This window comes from Typopeltis vanoorti, chromosome 1 (genome assembly GCF_054136105.1).
Source record: "Typopeltis vanoorti isolate ZY-2024b chromosome 1, IOZ_Tvanoo_1.0, whole genome shotgun sequence".
Classification (NCBI taxonomy): domain Eukaryota; kingdom Metazoa; phylum Arthropoda; class Arachnida; order Uropygi; family Thelyphonidae; genus Typopeltis; species Typopeltis vanoorti.
The window spans coordinates 100371762-100393344 of record NC_143549.1 but is presented as its reverse complement, the minus strand read 5'-3'; the positions used below and the strand labels follow the sequence as shown (position 1 = coordinate 100393344).

General features: G+C 35.1%; 1 protein-coding gene across 1 annotated transcript in view; it reads right to left on the bottom strand.

Annotated features, from left to right (window-relative positions):
• Nucleotides 1-338: 338 nt before the first annotated feature.
• The window catches only part of LOC150110253 (carboxypeptidase B-like), a 76388-nt gene continuing 55143 nt past the window's right edge, over nucleotides 339-21583 (bottom strand). Inside the window, exons 7-9 of the mRNA XM_090394543.1 lie at nucleotides 14030-14232; nucleotides 8931-9015; nucleotides 339-3481 (exon numbers count right to left, since the gene is read on the bottom strand). Coding sequence (XP_090250669.1) covers nucleotides 3294-3481; nucleotides 8931-9015; nucleotides 14030-14232 — 476 coding nt within the window. The 3' untranslated portion in view covers nucleotides 339-3293. The remainder of the gene's footprint in view (nucleotides 3482-8930; nucleotides 9016-14029; nucleotides 14233-21583) is intronic.

The window sequence follows — 21583 nt, the reverse complement described above, 5'->3', positions numbered from 1 at the left end:
TTAGTCGGAACACTAAATTAGCTGTATACAAGACTGTGTTCAAACCAATTTTAACTTATGGATCTGAGAGCTGGGTCAGAAGTAAAACACTTGACCAAAGACTAGAGACCGCAGATATGAGAGTCCTGAGAAAGATTAGAGGCGTGAACAGATGGCATCAATGGCAATATCATATTAAAAATGAGGATATTAGGAAAGAACTTGACATTGTCAGCATCCAGGAATGCGTTAGCAGAGCTAATCTCAGATGGTATGGTCACTTAAATAGAATGGGAGAGGAAAGATTAGCAAAACAAGTGTTCTCTGCCAGGTTGGCAGGAAAACGACCCAGAGGAAGACCAAGATATAGGTGGATTGATACGGTACAAAGTGCCTTAGACGATAGAAATATAAGATCTGATAATGTTGGAGTCTTGACAAGTAACAGACTGATTTGGAGGAAAATTGTAGATAGGACGTTAGTAATGATGTAATTTTTTCATGTAGTACTGTCATATCCTGTACACCCCTTGAGGGTACATGGCAGGAATTTGATGATGATGAATTGATAAAATCAGTTACTAAAATTTGGTGATGTAGAAAATCATATACAAAGAAGAGACACATGATATCACTTAAATGTAGTAACTATGGCATGTAATTATACAGCAGAAGATATATATAAATTGCCAGAATTTTTAAAAAGAACAAGTCCCCAATCCCTAGAACTAGATTATATGTACACCATATCACTATCTTAGATCAGAAGCGCATTAAATAGATTTGACTATTTTCCAAAATGGCACAAGATTAGAACAGTCTACAGATCACTGAACAAAGTTTCTACCCTTCTGAGGCAGATTAAAAACTACTAGGAACCAAGATCCTCTTGCCTTGCGAGGTGTCTCTATAGTATCGTTTGTCAATATGGTACCCAGTATTTTGGATTGACAAGACCTTAGTTAAAAATAAATAAAGCAAACAATCTAAAACCAAATTGGATGATGAGCACTTTATCAGATGTAAAAAAGCTAAGTTATTACACAAATCACTTCTAGGTTGCAAAGATTATTCTTGGAAACAGCTCATGTTCTAAACAAATTTTGGCACTCCACACCACATTACCTTCCCACCAGCAGTAATTACAGAAGATTGCCACAAGGAACACAACTCTTGCCTCCAGCATCAAGTATGTGTAAATGTCTTAATAATGCTAGTTTGAGCTGATGAAATGCTGTTATGGTATATTAGTTATTAATAATTAATAACTAATTTTCAATATTTATTAAAATAATTTAGTTAGTAAAGTATTTTTAATTCCTGTCCAACATGGTTATTTTCCCAGAATATCTAAAGATTATGCCCATGTACATTTTTATACTATAAATATTTCAAACAAACCAAAGATGTTTTCCTTTCCCCTGTTGTTTGAATGATAATGTAAATATGTTAACATTATTCATAAAATTAGGGAGAGAGAGGGAGAGAACATCTTGTTACCATTTGAAAAATTATTAAATATTTAATATTCTTTATTTTACATACAGTAACAAGAAATCAATATGTTTATACAGAGAATTGGCATGTTTTTACTCATTTTCATATCATCTCTCTTTACACAGTTACAGCAGGTTTGCTGTGCTGAATTTCTTTTAGAATTCTGCTGACACTATAGAGTTTTCTTTGGCTGACTTTTTGATAGTTTGTATTTTAGAATTTTGAATTTTAGAACATTGTTTCTACTCAGGAAAGAGTGCTTTAAAATGCCATTAGGCAACTTCTTTAGAAAGTGAAGCTATCCATCACCATAATTAGTCTGATGCAAGAATATGATTACATAGCTTAAAATAATCCAGCCATCTACTCTTTTAATGAAATTCATTTTTCAGCACTTTGTAGAGAATGCTCTCTGATGTTTCCTTTTAGCATCCTGGTACAGGATTTGAACTTAGATAATGGTTTTATCTATAAGTAGCTATAAAGTATCTTGCTGTAGAAAACCTTTAACATTGTGAAAATTATTTCATTAGCTGCAAATAAGTAACATGTATGTCTCAGATCCATGGCAATATCATGACAAACATATACCATAAATTAAAGATACCAAGAAATTATATTCTTGGTTTCAGGACTGGGCAACTTGTATAAAGAAGCTAATGACTTCACATCACTTGCCTTGGTATCCCATAATGCAAAGCACATCTCCTTACAGACATGTATAATGTTATGCCAGCTTCTTTATACGAGTTGCCCAGTTCTGAAAATAGTTCAGTGCAAACTTTGTTTGCTTACACTTGGATAAAGGATTAAACCAAGAATATAATTTCTTGGCATCTTTAATTTATAGTATAACCAAGTGGAAAAACTACCAACAACTATCTCTAATCCAGAGTATTTTAATAATAAGGTGTGACATCCTTTGGCTACTCATATATGGAAATATGGCTTCTGCATTACTTTCACCTCTGAGTCTGACTCCCATCGATGAGATCTTAATAAAGGACTTTAATTCTACTTATAGTTGAAACCAGTCTGGGAAGTGACCTTTCCCATAATGCATATCATTATACATGATATGCATTATTGCTAAGGCAAGATGTGAAGTCATTAGCTTCTTTATATGAGTTGCCCAGTCCTGAAAATAGTCCAGGTGCTTACACTTGGATAAAGGATTAAACCAAGAACATAATTTCTTGACATCTTTAATTTATACTATAACCAAGTGGAAAAACTACAAAAGACATGCACTTGCTTTATTATTATTAGTTCCTGCTGCAGAAGGTATAAAAAAATAAAAGATCAGATATAAATAAATAAACTTAGTTATATCTTTATATTGTATCCCTTTCCTTATCCTTTAAGCTTATTGCTTGTGTCAAATTTCATTCACTACACACCCAAAGTGGGTGTGTATTGTATGTACATATGAGGCCTGATCAAAAAAGTGGTATCAGGAATGACTTTCTTTCTCCCATAAACCTAACTGGTTGACACATGCCATACAGGGACAAGACTGATAAGTGACTGCTGCATAGACAAGGTTGTATTTCATTATGTTGCTTTATTTGTTTTGCGGTATTGAAAAATATCTTACATGTGTGTTTTGCAATTTCTATGAGTTGGTACCTATTTTGTGTGTGAAAAAACTGGTAATTTGGCAACTGAAGGTCATGAATTAATGCAGGCAGCATTTAGTGATGACACAATGAACTAAGCATGAGTTTTCAAGTAGCTTTGCCATTTGACTGTTGGTTCTACTATCAGTAAAAATAAATAAATAACTAAAATATTGAAAATGTATCCTTTCTTTGTATTCAAAGTTCCTGGGCAATAAGATGAGCTGCAGTCTCTATACCTGCCCAGGTTTCTTCTGAAGTAGGAATAATTTCGGTTCTTGGAAGTAAAAATCCAAATACTCCTTTATCTCTTAGCTCAATAGAGAAACTGTATTTAACTCCAATGACATCATAGGCCCAGTCAGATGCACTTCCACTTACTGGATCTGAAATATAAAAAAAATTCTTGGATAACATCTTTACAGTTTAAATAAATTCATAATAAATTTATTTTGTTAAAAATAAGTAGGATAAAAATTAGAAGATCTAAAGTGACTTAGCATTCTTTTCATGTTTTTGCTTCATAAATAAAACTTGTCCTAAATCCATATGTTAATTCATAGCAGTATAAAAAAGAATGAATAGACATGAAATATTTTTAATAATTGCCATACATTATTCATCTAAATGCTTGGCCATTCATGTGGAAAAAAAAAAAACATTAACAGTGTTTAAGTTTCACTTTTTTTGTGAATAAAGTGTTATTACATTTTTCTTTACCAACTTTGATTCATTGTTCATAGTATTTATTCTTCATATTAGCTATAATTTTGCTCATCTCTTTGAGTTAACTCAAAGAGATGAGCCTTTCACAGATTGCAAAGAAGCAAAATTCAAATTCCTCATACCCTATCCTAACCATCTGAGAGAAGTACCAATTTTCTAATAATTAGATCAGGAACTGAGAGTTTTGTAGTAGTTCAGTTTAAAAAGGAAAATTCATATGTTTTCATTTATTATTCTTTGATCAAGAATTCTTAAGCAGTAAGAGCTAGAACCACCAAATTTAATATACAGATAAGTCATGATTAATAAGAGTTCAAATAATGCAATATTCGATTTAGTGTGAATTGCACAACAATACCAAATATTGTTTAATGAGAGGCTAGCATGTGTACAGTTGAGGTTACCATTAGGATTTTAGATTCTGCTACTTGAATCTATACTTGTTTATCTTCGCGTGTGCATGTACTTCTGGCCATAATAATGTTCATTTTCATGAATTGTTTTAAGACATACCTTTAACAAAATGGACAAAAAGAAGATTCCTTCAGATAAAAGTAGTGAGACAAAAAAGAAGAGGCTTGTTATTACATTAGAGCAAAAATTTTATGTGATTGAACAACATGAACGTGGTCATAGCAACTCTAAAATAGGATGAGACATCAGAATGCCTAAATATCCTGATGTTTTTTTTAATAAAAACATCTTTTAAAACATCAGGATAATCACAGATGGTGGATACACTGATCAAGCTGGTTTATTCTGGAAAAGGATGCCTTCCAGAACTTACATTTCTAAGAAAGAAAAAACTGTTCAGTCTACGCTGCTAAAATATTTTGAAAGACAATAAAGATGTTTTGTATAGTAATGCAAGTGATGTGAAGTCATTAGCCTCTATATACAAGTTGCCCCACACAAACTTTGTTTGCTTACACTTGGATAAAGGATTAAACCAAGAATATAATTTTTTGGCACCTTTAATTTATAGTATAACTAAGTGGAAAAACTTTCAACATCTATCTCTAATCCAGACTATTTCAGTAATAAGGTGTGACACCTTTTGGCTACTTGTATATGGAAATATGACTTCTGCATTACTTCAACCTTGGCATCACTTTTGGGTCTGGCTCCCACTGATGAGACCTCAAAACCAGACTGGGTAGTGACCCTTCCTATAATGCACAGCATTATGCATGTCTGTAAAGATATGTGATTTGTGTTATTGGATACTAAGGCATGGAGTGAAGTTACTTCATGTGCAAACTTTGTTTGCTTATACTTGGATAAAGGATTAAACCAAGAATATAATATAATTTCTTGGCATCTTTAATTTTTAGTGTTCTGTCAGATGCCTTTTGCAAAGTCCAGCAGTATCATGGTTTAGACATTTCTCTCATCTAATTATGCTGCCACTTTTCTTATAAATTGTGAATAAATTACTAAGGCAGAACCTGCAGTTTACAGAGCCATGGTGATCAACATATAGTATTGTATTCCTATTCAGCCATTACTGGACTTTATCTTTAACCAACTTTTCCAATACTTGAACCACCTGAGATATTAATTGGTCTCTAATTTGCTACTTCTTTCTTGGAGCCACCTTTATGTAATGGAAGTATTTTACCCTCTTTCAACTTCCTTGGAACCTCAACAGAACTGAGACTTAGATTAAACAACTTTGTCAGAGCCATCTGCCAATTCTCTTGCACATTCTTGTAGCACACAAGGCACATCAGCAACTACAAAATTTCCACCTGGATGATACACTTTTGCAAAGTGATCACTTAGCAACTGAACTATTTGTTTTGTTGCTTTTATCTTCCAACCATTAGCATTGATTAACGTTATCTTTCCATGTCATTCTTTCTCATATGTACTATATGACAAAAAAATAAAAATACTCTTGGATTTACTTTGATCAGCTTAACTAATTTTCTCTCATAATTTGATAGGGCTTTCTTACCACACTAGTCGCCCTTCTTGCTTGAAGGGTGACTAGTATGGTAGCTTGCACTTTGTACTGCTCATGAGTGTGGTGATCGTCTTTTTCTTTATAATCTCTCCACAATGTATTTTAAGTTCTTGCTTTATAACTCTACTCATCCACTTAATCCCTGCTTGGTTTATCCTCCTGACTGTGGGTGTGCAGTGTCTGATACTGCTTCTCTCAAACAATCCCTGAATACTTTCCATGCAGTACTAACATTCTTTCCTTGCAGTTTCTCAAGCCATGAAACTGTCTCCCAAGTTGCCTCCTAAGTCTGCCATAATTATTAGCTTTATAGTTCAACATGGACTTTTTCTTGACAGATAATTTCACCTGTTTAGCAGTCTCCCAGAATAAGATTGAATGGTCACTCTCCTTAATTGGAGGCAGAGGAAGTCTACCTTGGTTACTTAAGTCTACCATAACCAAGGTAGACTTACTCATGGATATCACCAGATCCAATGCTGAAACCCCTGTTTCCTCCAAGACATGCTGTTTTCAGGTAATTATCTCTTAGCAACTGTATAAATTCCACTTCCATCGTGTCATGTTCCTCAGTCTGTCCTCAGAGTTGAAGACCCCCCCCCCCCCATAATAATTGCTTGGACTGCACTCGTGCAAATCTGACGATGCATAACATCCATATCTTCCTGTTGACTCCCTGGTCTATAGCAGCAACTAACAATATATTTTGTTCTATTTGTCTCTAGCTCACACCAGATGGCCTCGAATGTACCATCTCCCCCCCAGATTCAAACTTCTCCTTAACTTCTATTTTTGTTGGCCTTCAGCTATCATCAGCAATACCACACCTCCTGTCCTATGCCCTCTATACTCTCTGAAAGTACAATATCCTTTACATTCTATTCCTGTAATTAAATAAAAGTCTTAATATGTTATAATAAAAAAAACACACATATATATATATATATATATATATATCATTATAAATTCAGATCTAAGTTTGTAATCCAGGTCACAGCTTCAGGAGCCGCTTGTAAAAAGTCACTCTGGTAAGCACGTAAAGTACATTCACAATGGGGAGGAGAGAGACAGTGTTGCTCGATCCATAGCGATCCTTAAGTTATACATGTCCCCTGAGTGGTGCTAAATGAGCAACAGCGATAGGCAGCCAGTCCATCCAAAAGATCTCCTGGCCAATTTCATGATGTCTACTGAATATATACATTAGTACTATGGATGGCTAAGGATTATATAATCCTAAGGACATTTACAAGCATTAGTGCCTGCACAGAATTTGAACCCACAGTCTTCTTATAGCTCTGCAGCCCAAATCAAGCCTTGCTGTGGATTTGTTTCTCCAACACTGCCTGTCAAAAACTATTTCTCCAGTTTGGGCATTATAATATGATGTTGCAATCTTCACTAATGCTGTCTATCCATCTTGTTCTAGATTTTCCTTTTGGTCTTTTACTAAGAATTTTACTATTTATTGTCTTAAGAATAGTGTCACTTTCTATATGAAAAACATATCCTGCCCACTGCAGCTTTTTTTGAACTTGAATATACTAGATATTGTGAGTTCTTTTTAAAGTTGATATAACTTATGGTCATATCTGATCCTTCCTCTAGAGCAGTGTTTCTCAAATTGTGGTACTCGAAAGGTCTTCAGGGTGGGTACGTGGCAGTTTTCGGCTATGCATCATTAAAGCATGGAATAATTGCAACAAATAGTGCAATTAGAGACAACTGGGATAAAAACAGCACTAACTAATAAATCACATCTCCCCTCTAACAGAAACTGCTGTATAGACTCAAGCAAAACCATATGTTGCACTGGCAACATATGGTTTTGCTTGACACCACCCCGTCGTGAACGTGTGAAAACTAAGAAATATATAGTGAATGTGTTTCAGATATTATGGAATTCAGTTGAAGAGAATTAGCATTTCAACTCAACTATTGAAATGCTAATTTGTTTTTGGTTCGCATGATCTTTTGTTAATACCGCACCAATCATATGCACTTCTTCATAGCTGCTCTATATCTCAAGTCTTGTAAATTACTGGTAATTTTTGCTTGAAATAATGGGAAAGAAGATGAAGCTATTTGGGTAGATGACTTTGACGATGCACACAAGGAAACTGTTCTCGATGCCTAAAGTAGCAATAGCGAGTAGGAGCTTCTTGGTAAGTCGCACCATTTGCAGTTTTTTTCTGAAAACTTTAGTTTCCGAAAATCCCTGCATATATCTCGCACCACGATTTTTTAGCTTTCATTTTGGGAAAAAAGTGCGAGTTATATTCGAGAATATAAATTTATGGTAATTTTTTTAGTTTTCAAATTCTTACGTATGGATCACTGGTTAAAGATTGGATTTATAAACCACAAAAGAGAGCAATATAGCAAATACAAGTAGGTGGAAACAACAAGAAAACGTTGTGTTGCATCTGGATCAAATGAAATTGAAAATGTGTTGTCTGACATCTGTAGAGAACCAACTAGGAAGAAGATGAAAATCTTCGTAAATATGATATGAATTACTTGAAATGTGGATTTTCATGGATGGGAAATGAAGAGGAATCTATTCCAAATTTTGTTCTATTAAAAATAAATCATATTTTTTGCTTACATGAACATATAAATTCAAATAAAATAGACATTTACAATGAAACATACTTTATTTATTTATTATTTGATAAGGAGGTACTTGATAATAATGAAAATTTAAGAAGAGGTACGTGGATATCTGAAGTTTGAGAAACACTGCTCTAGAGACCATTATCATTCACTGGGCAAACATTTTTCTAAGAATTTTCCTTTCAAAAGTCGAAATCAAATTTTCCACTCTTGCTGTAAATATCCAGGTTTTACATCCTTAGGTAAAAAAGAAGAATTATTAATTTATATATTTTTATTTTAGTCTTCCAATCAATATCTTTTGAAATGAGTACACATGAGGGAGAGAAAATGGTAGCCTGCTTACCCTTTTTTTTTTCTTTTGTAATTCTGCATTTCTACCTTCTCATTTGGTTGGCTAGTGATCACACAGTTGTACTATCTTCTGTTACCAGGCTAGCACAAGGGTAATCTGTTACTTAATCTTAACTATTACAGAATATCAAATTTTTAAATATAGAAAACTTTCCAAAAGTTTTACTTACAGAGAGTTTGAGCAGATGGACCATATTTATATTCTTGTCCATGCTTTGCCTTTACTGCAGATACTGCTGCTTTTAAAATCCTCATCTAGAAATATAATTTCTTATTGCAGTTATTTTTTAGCACATCTTAATTCATTATTTAGTTCAAAGTGGTTTATCAGTTAAGCTAGTCATATTGTTACCATCATTTAAATAAATTAAGTTGTGACTTAGGGAACATTGAGTGCAGCTGCTGTTATAGCAAGGAATAGGGCATATAAAACCAGACAGCCTGATTACCATTTATTACTTGTTTTTTAAACATAATTTATGTGTAATTCTACATTTAAACATAAGTGTGAGTGAAATGAACTGTTGCTGCACCACTGATTTTTTTTCCTCGAAGAATCCAATTTACAATAATGTCAAAAATAAGAAACATTGACTCCAACAACCAGGTATTACCAAAACTATCAGTTTTGGTAATATCGTTGAGAAAAGATATTACCAAAACTGGTAATATCTTTAGGTAATGTAAGTATGCAAGGTTCTGCCCTTGCATATTTTCTTAACACACACACACCAATGTGCATGTTTTTATGACACTTTTTTTTTAATTAAGTTCACTTTTAAAGATTTTCAAACCCCCCCTCTCTCTCTCTCTTTTCTCTGATCACTAATAACTGATACATGTAACATCCATTATCATTCTTTTCACTTCTACACATTCTCAGAAATACAAAAGCTAGCAACTCTGATCCATTCACTAAAAAACAAATTCCATCCTCTATTACATCCTAGCATGAATTGGCCTGTGACTGTAACTTGCCCTAGGCCTTCTATCAAAAGGTGGGTCTGTCATCCTCTACCTTGGAGAATACAAGAAATATATTTGAAATATATATTACAAGTAGGAGAGATTATTTTTAGAGTCGGCAATGACGCCGGCCTGGTTGGCTGAGCGGTTAGCGTATCCGCTCTCCAGCTAAAAGGCTGCAGGTTCGAATCCCTCTGTGGAATGGATGTTTGTGATTGTCTGTGGAAATACTAGTGGTGATGGTGTCTTGCAGTAGATGGCATTGGTGTGTAGTTGTGGGTTGGTGGATTGAGTGGCGGAGACAGAGATATTGAGTAGGTGTCCTCCCTCGATGAGTCTTTGGACTTCCTGGAGGTGTGAAGTAATAATAATAATATGACTATGACAATTTTTGCTTCATTAACTACCAAAAATTTGGGAGGCAGTCATCTTAAAATCTGCTCCAACCCAATAACTGTAATAAAATATCTATTTACACAACATGAGCGGGTGCCAAATTACAATTTTAGGTCTGTTGTCTCCTATAATTGGAACTGTTTCTTACACTCATTGCTGCTGGTATAATGTAACAGGTAGTTTCTCTGTCGTCTGCGAGGTTAGCCTAGTGGCTGTGCACTTCGCAACCATATGCCTGGGGAAGGAGTGTCCTAGGTTCAATTCCCGTCAGTGACGTGAGGTGACGTGACTGAAGGATCTCCCTCAGCCATAGCCAAGTTAGCCAGTCTTGGGTGTGGACAGCAGGGTTTTTTTTCCCAGTTTATCCTGGGATTTTTCATCCTGCAAACAGGCAAACCGGACCAATGAACATACAGGATACAGCCATAGGATATATAGACGAAGACAGAAGAGGAGATGGGCACCATCTTTCTTAATTCACTACCCATTAGACATAATGAGTGACCCAACAGTCCATTAAGGACTACAGGAGAGATATAGCTTCTCTGTCATGAAGATGTTGATTTGAAATCCAGTAAAACATATAAGCCAGTTAATAAATTAATATATTTTTTTTATTATTATTATTATATATTGCTTTGATTAGGTGTATTACGATTAAAAAAGCAGAGATGAATGATATCCAGCACCTAATCTTGCCTACAACATTGCTTTGTCAGTAAAGCTAATGCTCTCCAATTGTGAAAGACCTGGTTTGAATACTAAGACACAAAGAACCTTTATGAGGGTTTTTCAACCAGAGGTGGACCATAGTGTCATACAGAAGTGGCAGGGTTTTTTTTTTTCCCCACAGTTTGTGAAATAATACTATCAGTGGTTAATCTAATCCAATTGCAAGAGTGCAATGGACAACAGATTGTGGAAAGAATTAACTATTATTATAACATCAATCAGGTTTCTGCAAAGCCAACTACTGGGTCATGACAGACCACTGATCATGTAGGTGAAGATATGTAACACTGTCATACACAAAAGATTGCAGATCCTAAATCATGCTAGTGCACTGCATGAGCAGGAGTTAAGTAAGAAGGATTTTTTTCCCCTCTGCAACTGTAGGTTGTGTAATTCTTGGGGATACCCGATTAATATGATTTTCTTTTTACCAGAAAAGGATAGAGATAAATGGTACAAGAAGAGACTGTTGATCTCTTGTTTGGTGAACTCATTATTATCAAAAGTTAAGAAAGGTGAATAGAGATCTTTTTATGAGAGAAAAAAAGACAGTACTGTGTTTAGTAATATTGAAGGTGAACATAGTATTATGTTCCTGAAGTCTATAAGATATAAGATAATCCTATCAGTGGTCTTCATCCTATTGAAAAGTGGTAAGGAAATCAACATTTAAGGCACTGATTGTAGATATATTTTTGAATGTTTGATGTTTGATCACTGCAAGAGTGCCAAATAAGGCAGAGGAATGAAATGTGCTATTACCAGCAGAACTATAGATAGGGTTTAAGATCAGTGAGAAAAGATTTTATATGTAGTAGAAACAGTATAGGAACTCAAACAAAACCCTGAGACATTCCTGCAAGTCATGGCAAAGAAGTCATTTACCATTACATGCAGTGAACAGCCAGAGAGAGAGAGAGAGAGAACTGGCTATCCATATACAGTTTATACACAATCTTACCATAAATACTGTTACAACTTCCACACACACACACACACTGAGCTTCTCATAGAATTGCATGAGCCTGGCTCCATTAGTGGTGCTTTGTGCAGCCAACATTTGCATGTTTTTCAGTAGAGAGAGAGAGAGAGAGAGAGAGAGTTGTCTAGTTGTACAGGTTAATGTGCAGTGGGAAGATTATGAGAATCATGTAGCTATAATAGCACTTCACAAGATTGGAATACAGCCACCTGTTATTTTCAACATGCTGAAAACACTTGGTATCAGTAGGATGTTTGTGTATTTACTATTAACCATTGTAATAATACAGAAGATGTGTCTGACTGCCAAAGAACAGGTTGACCCTGCTGCATCAGGATGCAACAACTTGTGAAAGCTGTAAAGGCATGCTCTGCCATAATCCTGTGAGAACGCAGAAAGCGATGTCGTGTGAGATGAATGTTTCACAGAGAATGATGTTGTGTAATAAATGATGACCTGGGGATGAAAGCCTATCGTTCTAATGGACACTTCCTAACACCACAGCTTATGTGGCAGAGGGTGATAAAATCAAAGGCACTTTGCCAGTATGAGAACAACAGGCACAGAGATATTCTCTTTACAAATGAGAAGATTTTCACTACTGAAGAGTCATTTAACTGCCAAAATGATTGGATATATGCCCTGGATGGTCACACAGCACGTGCTATAGCACCCATGATTCCAAGAAGTCATCATTCTGTGTCAGTGATGATTTGGTGGCAAGTGACGTATCAAGGAGTATATCAAAGTTACATTTCTGCGAGAAAGGGATCAAAAGGGATACACCTCTGCCAAAGTGTATCAAGACATCGTGCTAGAACCTGCAGTACTGCCCCTGAACAACACCTTGTTTCATGGTAGGCAGTGGACCTTCCAACAGGACTCAACAATGGTTGGAGGTGAATGTGCCTGACCACATATTATCATATGATTTGCCATCTGGAAATTCTAATCTGAATCCATTGGACTTCAAATTGTGGTCAGAGCTTGAGAGAGAGTATGCAAAAAATGACACCCCAGCATTGCCAGCCTGAAGGTGGATTTGGAGCAGGTAGTGGCACCATTTCCAATCAATGTTGTGCATGCCACCATCAATATGTGGCCTCACAGACTTCAGACATGCATGAAGGCAAAAGAGGGACATTTCAAATGTTGAGTGCTATATGTGCAGTTTTGTGATTTGTATGTGCTTGAAAGAGCTGTAAATGATTTATTGATAGATTAAAGGTTTATGGCTATACATGCCACAGAATGACAGTTTACTGAGTAGGCCTGTAAATCATATAGACCATTAATGGATTGGTGATGTACAACATATAGCCTATCCTGGCTAAGGTAGTCTCTTCTCCACCTTCCTGCTGTCAGCGGCTTATTCTTTCTTACAAACTGAGCTCGAGTACATCAGGCATGATTTTCTACCTTAAAAGCATGCCTTTCCTGTGCAGGAAATGCCAGTAAATCCTGGTGAAATGTCACCACCTTGCTTATTGCAAATGGTTGTTGTTTTGCACTTGTGTGGGCCTCACTCCAGTGCAAAAGGTCTAGTTTCTGTTCTCTCTTCTTATAGCTGATACTTCTTCTATTTAAGGATACAACAGTAAAGCAGTTGTGCAAGCTGTGTGGATATTTATAAAGCTTTAAGATCTGTAATTTGCAGTGTTTGATAGATGGAAAATGAAAGGAGTGATATGTTTGAAACATTTTCCATTGAGAGATATTTACCAGGCAGATAGTGCTGAGATTTTTGTGTGTAGAACAGTGGACTATTTCTGGAAGTTGTACAAGAGAATAAGAGAGAGAGAGAGAAGTTTTAATAAAGAACATCAGATGTATGGAATTTGTTATCGTTGAAGGTGGTGACAGTTCAGATAGTGAGTGGGTTTAAGGAGCAGTGTGATAAACATTACAGTGTCTAAAGTGAATCTCCTACAATGAATCTTATGACTAAATGGAAATACTATAACAGTATTAATATTTTAAATTATACATCTTGATTAAATCAGTAACCAGGATACAATTTTCATCAGATGTGCTATGCATATTTTAAAGTATTAATGGCACCGTTTAGAAAATAATAGTAACAAAAATTATTCAACACCCTAAATTTGAAATAGAATAAAGATAAAGTTCTTGAACTTGAGGTCTTGGTACTGTATTATGAAATATGTAAATCAAGAATAAATGCCAACTAACATGATCATTATAATCAGGAGCTGGGAGTGAGGTATACCCATGAGGTGTCATCCATAACTGAGAGAATGAATGCAGTGTGAAGTATGCTTTTAAACTGTCTTTGAGAATCATTAATCCATCCCTGATTGCCATACTTTCTGCCTCTGAAAATGGGTAGTCACCTTTGTAGATAGCTGAACATGGAGTATTACTTGTACTTGCTCCTAGATTAAAATTAAAAAATTTCAGCATTCAGATAATTAAAATAAGTTCTGAAATTTATTTCGTTTATAGTTATAAAATTGAAGATTATGTATGAATATAAAGAAACATCTGCATTACTAAGTGCTACATAATCAAGAAAAGCCATAGATTATTACTGTTGGTATTAAATATCATCTCTGTGAAGATTAGTGATTCATCTTAGAAGATCAGGTCTAGCACTATTACAATCTTGCCTTTCTGATTGCAAGATTTTTCTTCCAAAAACTATGATATTTTTTAATCTCCCACAAAATAATCAAACTGGATAGGAGAACATGCACTATTAACAGACATAATACTTATGGAGTATGAGGCTTGTTTGCCTTATAGCCTTAGTTGCTTTGGCCACAATAGCTTTGATACCATAACAGCATGATAGGTTTTGTGTGCATAATAGTGTGCGGCTCCCACAATGAGTCTCTGGACTCCATGGTGGGGGGGGGGATACTGTATAATAATAAGTCCAAACAACTTCTCTTATAAGACTCCAATTTATCAATTCCTACAACCAATTTTGGAAGTGTATATTTCATTCTGTCTGCTACCTGTGAAGTCCAAAATCCATTTCTTGTCTTACATTTTTACTGCTTCCATGAATTTCTTCATAACATGCCATTGCATTCTTTGTCAACCCTGAAACTTTTATATGCCTTTCTTCAATCAAAAAACAATGTTCAGCATGGGTTTCCAAAATAGATGTTTCTGGATTCATAATTTTCGTAATCATTTATAGCCTTTAACGTGCTTGTGAAATTTCGGTAATTTCTTTCAGTTTTACATTGTGGAAGCCATGGTGGTCTTTGAATTTTTGACTGGCATTAAATATTTTAGCTTGAGGACCATCACTTTTTTAAAGACTGAAATGTTTTGGTCTTTTTCTTGAGAACAAATGGGAATGCTTTCTTTATTTTGATACTTAATCCATGAAGCGTTTTTTCATATTTTTCCCTTAATTCCTTGTCGAATAAAACAAACTAGCTGCTTTCATATTTATGTGCTTTGCTTATTCCTTTGTTCCCATCTGACAACAGCAAATATTTTCTTTTAAAGTAGTGTTTCCCAAACTTTACTGTTTTTAATATTTCCCAAACTGCACACTGTTTTTAATATTTTAGTGACACTGGCAGACTTCCCTCTCAGGCAAAGGCAATTTGGGAGATGTTATAATATTTCAATCAAACACAAATAATTATAAAGGTATTTATTTTTTAACATTTGCATTATAATAAATTACAAACATTTGAAACAATGTTTTTAGTTTATTATTATTAAATAGTTTGTTACATGAATCATATACGTACAGTAGAAACAAAAATTATTGAATTTAAATTTTCAATAATAAAAAAAAAAGTTTAATAACATGAAGGAAATTGTTTCTGTTGGGAAGAAGTTAGTTTGATGAAATCTGATTCTATTTGCTATTTTTAGCAAATAGAATTGGACTCTGCATTAAGAAAAGAACTTGTGACCCAAACTCAATTAAACATTCATAGATTTGCATGCATGGGTGATGAAACAGTCGGTGAGGATTATTACAGTTTAAAATATCAATGATCCAAAATTCTGCAGAGAGTTCTAATCATGTGGTTCAAAGTATTTGGATTTAAAATTTAAATTCCAAGAGTTTAAACCACATGGCTGGCACATCACCATGCTATCAAGCTGACATGGCCCTAATGGATATGTCGATACATCCCAAGAGACTTCCTTTAGAATTTTTAATTATTAAAAAATTAATCATAGAATAGATCTGCAACAATATGGTGACAGAAATATGAAAGTAAGAAAATAATAAAAGTTTAAAAAAATGTGTCCTGTACCCTCTAAATACCTGTTGCATACTCCTTAATGTATACATACCACATTTTGGGAAACACTGTTCTAAGCTAATAGCTTTTCTTTGATGATTGGAGAATTCATATTGCAGGGTTCACTAAACTGACAATGGAGAAGGGGAATCCACTCCAGTACTAGTAAATTAAAATATGAAGAAGAGCAGTGTTGAAATAGCTCTGATCAAGGTGTTAAACTAACACCAACCGTATGGTGTTAAATTAACACCATAGGTTGGCCTTAAGTTCCTACAAGAGCAGCACTGCTAGTTAATGGAATGGTTCTAGCTCTAATAGCAACAGTCCTCAGGTACTGTTTGAGACTCATGTATCCAGAGAACAAAATTTTGGCTTGATTGAAGGTTCAGTGAAGCTAGTAAAGCCTTTATAAATCAAAACATTTTTTTTTGTTGTTTTGTTGTTTTAATATCAAACGTAATATGAATGGTTGCCAAAACCTGCAGCACATAACTGCCATGTGTGGACAAAAATATCAAGGCTCATCTGGGATTTGAACCAGGGATATCTTGCACCCTAAGCAAAAATCACTATCCATAGACCAAAAAGCCACTTATAAGTAGCTCATTTGTCTAGTTCAGAATAGGAATGATTGTTATATTTTCATTTCATCTTTTATCCAAATACAAATAGGTAGTTTGAACGTGAAATATCTTCACAGCTAGGTCACTCGTATACAGAAGCTGTTAACTCAGCAACTAGTTGGTCATATGAATGGCATATCGGCTAACCAGCCAAAGCTATGGATTGAATCTCACTGAAATGGATGTTGGTGAATGTCTTTAGGTGAGAAGTGGCATGAATTAATGGCTTAAAAACAAGCACCATGCTTGTTCTCTAGAGCAGGGGAACTAGATTATCTAATTCTTAACTCACTAATGATACTAAATGTACCAGAGGTTTACAACCTTTCATGGGTGAGATTCCCATAAAATAATTAATAGTATTTAAAGTTAATTTAAACTTATTATCCAAAACCTAACAGTTGAGGTTTCTTTTGGAGATTTTTTTCCCATTGAAAACAAGTTAGTAATAAGCATTAATATGTTTATTAATTTTGGGTGGAAACAGATTAAGCTTTTAGACCACTAATGGATAGGTGATGCTTAATACACAGACCTCCCTGTTAAGTCATCCATACCTTCCCATGATGCAACCTGTTTCAAAAGACTTAGTGAATTATGCAAAAGGAGATTTGCTATTTTGAGGAAATGCCAAGATGATCCACTAGGTGAAAGATGACCTTTATCGTCAGCAGAAATATCACCACCTGACTTATTGTATACGATAGAAAGTGTGGCTATGGCAGTTAAGAGAGGTGAAAGGGTGGATGAGATGATTGTGATGGTGGGAACAAATGACTTGAGTGGTGGTGTAAATAGGGCAGCGAGAGATATGAGATTCTTGCTTGAGGTTGTACGAAAAAGAAGATACAGAGAGGAAAGATTGTGTGTATATGTGTTGGGCCATCCCTGGAAGTTATGAAAAGAAACTGTGAGAAAGAGGGTGAGGAGTGGTTTCTTTGCATGGAGGGTGGTTGAGCCATGGAATGCATTGCCTGATGAGTGGTGAGAGTAAGAACAGTCAATGCGTTTAAGGAGTGGTATGATAGATTTGTGTTTCCTAGGAGGGACCTCCCTCGATGAGTCTTGATAAACTTGTGTTTCTCAGAAAGGACCTCCCACAATGAGTCTTTTGACTCCATGGAGGCCTGAATAATAATAATAATAATAATATCTGAAATGGCAAGTGCCATGTTTGTCTCCAGAGCAGGAATTCTGATTCTTTTGCATTGTCAGTGATACCTTTCAAGGAATGATAAGTATGCCAAACATACTTAGAAATCCAAAACTTTTTTCATTTCAAGGACATATCAGTTAAAAACAGTGGTGTCACAGGCTAGCCTCCAGATGAAACACTGGCCTAAATTGATCAGTAATGAGGCAGAAGTCTTCCCAGTCAAATTGTACATAATCTCACTGCCACATACTCAGCCAGGTCATGCCTGGAGAAGGGTTTTGAGTAGTATGTAGTGCTCTCAAGACCACATTATGAGATAGAAACTGATTGCACTCTGTATGAATGTCATGTCCAAGAGTATCTCTTCTCACTGCATGTCTTCACTCTTCCTTTCCATCTAACTATAAATTAATGAATAATATATCATACAAACATTAACCATGACCATGTGACTAAAACAATCACCCTTATAATGCAATCCCAACAAAAAAAAAAAAAAAACAATTCACACACAACATACAAATCATTCCAGAATCTCAAACTCATTTTTACATCCACTTTACTAACATCCATGGTGTAAACACCAATGACCTGACCTCCTCCTCCTCCTCTTGACAGAAACCCAAATTGCAGCTGCTTCAACTTCAATATCTAAATTACACACTTCATGATTTTTTTTTTTACCACAAGGGTGGCACAGGTGCCATCCTTGAGGTAAAAAAGAAAGAACAGTAGTCAAACTCATCAAATATGATTGTAGTGAATTAACTGCAGAAATATATAAACTGGTAAATTTAAGGAAAGTAAAGAGATATCTGCAGAATGGGAAGAATCATTAATCATACCAATATATAAAAAAGGAAATGAATGTGAAAATTATAGAGGGATATTGTTCTGGCCTGCAGGATACAAATTTTATCTAATATAGTAAACATTCGAACAGACTAATAGGGGCTAAGGGGAGTGTCCGTTAAATTGCGAATTTTTTAAAATATATCTGTAACATTATACTGCAGTTTTATCAATATTAGCATTGTAATAACAAAAAAATTGTTTTACATACAATTTTTAACACAATTTTCACACTTTTAGATAAGTTAATGTTCGATGTTGAGGTGCTTGGTTTAGGTAATCCTGTTTTGAAAAAACAATCTTTTTTTTTGAACTTTTGAATTCTGTTTTTTTTTTTTTTTTTTTTTTATAATTAACTCCCTAAAATTATGAAAATATGTAATAAAACTGCCGCAGAAAGTCATGCCAAAAGAACCAATTACAGTGCAATTAGTGTGATCATGTCTTAATCATTCGCCGAACATGTTTTATGAGCGTGATTCATTTATGTCGGCTAAATTACTACAGTGTTTTTCCAACATATGATGGCCTATTCACCAAAATTTGTTAAAAAAAAACAGGAAATTAATAACAAAAAATAACCTGTTAATTTAATTATAAGCAAATCTTGTTAAAAGCATTTTAAAATTAACAGGGTGTTAATTTTCACGTGACATACGGACCGGAAGTTTTGTCCGTTAAATCGAGGATTTACTGTATATTTAAAAGAATCTTATCATATGCTGAAGAAAATATAGGTAAATATCAAAGAGGATTCTGAAGAAATAGGTCCACAGTTGACCAGACTTTTACACTAAGCTAGAAACTAGAGAAAAAAAACGGGAATATAATGAGCAGGTCCATATTTTATTTATAGATTTTAGAAAAGCATATGATTGCATTCATAAAGACAGGGAGTATTAAATGAACTGGGAATACCTCATAACATAATAAATTCAATTGAAATTTGCACCGCTGACAACCAAAGCAGGTATTGGTTAATGGTATTAGATCTAAACCTTTTTCAATTAGGATTGAAGCAAAGAGATGCCCATCTTATTTACTTCAGAAAAATACTTTTGAAACTGTAAAAAAGAAGAAAAGACAAGCAGTATTGGGATATATATAGATGATATATGCCTAATTGGAAAAAATAGCAGTAGATAAAACTCAAACCTTCTGCTGAAAATCTAGAATTACAAATCAACCAGGATAAAACTGAATATTTGAAAGTATGTGGAAAACAGTCAAGTTAAAATGACAGGTTATCAGTGATAACCAGCAATTTACAAATGCCACTTCCTTCAAATATCTTGGAACACTGATTGCTCGAGATAATAAAATTAGTACAAAAATTCATTTTTGTACTAATTTTATATGGAGCAGAAACCTAAAGCATAACAGACCAAGATGCAAAGGCTTTGTAGATCTCTGGACCTGTAAGAAATAAGTGAATGGAGAAGAAGATGGCCTGGCTGGCCGAGTGGTTAGCATATCCGCTCTCCAGCCAAAAGACTGCAGGTTCGAATCACACCATGGGAATGGATGTTTGTGATTGTCTGTGGAAAAACTAGTGGTGGGTGGTAATGGTTTTGTGGTCAGTTGGTGGATTGAGTGCTGGAGACAACTGTAAAGCAGGTGCCCTCCCTTGATGAGTCTTTGGACTCCCTGGAGGTGTCAAATAATAATAAGAAGAAGAAGAACAGTAATGAACTCTGTCCGCACGGTTAGCCTAGTGGCTATGCGCTTCGCAACCATATGCTTGGGGGAAGGAGTGTCCTAGGTTCGAATCGTGTCAACAACGTGAGGAGCTCAAGGATCTTCCTCAGCCATAGCCAAGTTAGCTGGTCTTGGGTGTGGGCAGCAGGTTCCCCCCTCCCCAGTTTATCTGGGGGTTTTCATCCAGCAAGAAGGCAAACCGGTCCTGTAAACACACAGGCTACAGTCATAGGATACCTCCAGGAATATGGAGTAACCAACCTGTTCTGTAGGATTTCGGTTCCGAATGCCTACATGGTAAAAAGTGTAGGTCTATGTATGAGCGTAAATTAGAAAGGAAGGAATGAACTCTATAGATCTTCGTTTCTTGTGAAATCAGAGTTTGCAAATTGAGATGACTTCAATGTGTGGAAAGAATTGGTGAGGAGAGAATGGTAAAAACAAATATTTAAGATGAGTTCCAATAGAAGGTGACTTAGAAGAAGACCATGAAAACATTTGGAGGATAACATCCAAAAAGACTTAGCTAAGATTGGAATCCTGAACTCGACTGGAAGAGCACAGAAAAGAGTGGAAGCAGATAGTTTGAGTCCCATGCAGGAACTTCCAGCAAAGAACCTTAAAGGTTGAGCGAAGGAAATTATTCTTAATTATTGAATTAAATATCAATTTATGTTATATACTTGCAAAACCAGTAACTGCAGTTCCCTAAGCAATGATATAGAAGAATTGTACTTGATCTCATTTTATTTCTTATTTTGTAGTATATATATCTGGACCTTTTTATTATTAACGATAATTAAAGGGAGCCTCCATAGCTCATTCAGTATAGATGAAGCGCTTTGGTTGGAAAGACCTAGGTTCAAATCCCATCTGGAATGCACAGAAACTTTATCAGAGAGTGTTAACTGAAGGTGAGTTAGCTGGTCTCATGGAGCTGGCATCCCACAGACAAACTAGCTCATGAACACACTTCTACAGACACAAAATACTTACCTCATTGGAGGGAGATGCAACAGAGAAATGGAGACTGGCTGCATTAAACTGCCTAAAACCTCTGACCATGGGACTCAACCCATCTTAGATAGGACAAGAACTGGATGGATAGATAATTAAAATAGAAATACAATTTTATTAATACAGACCAGTATTTTACAATAAAAAACATATA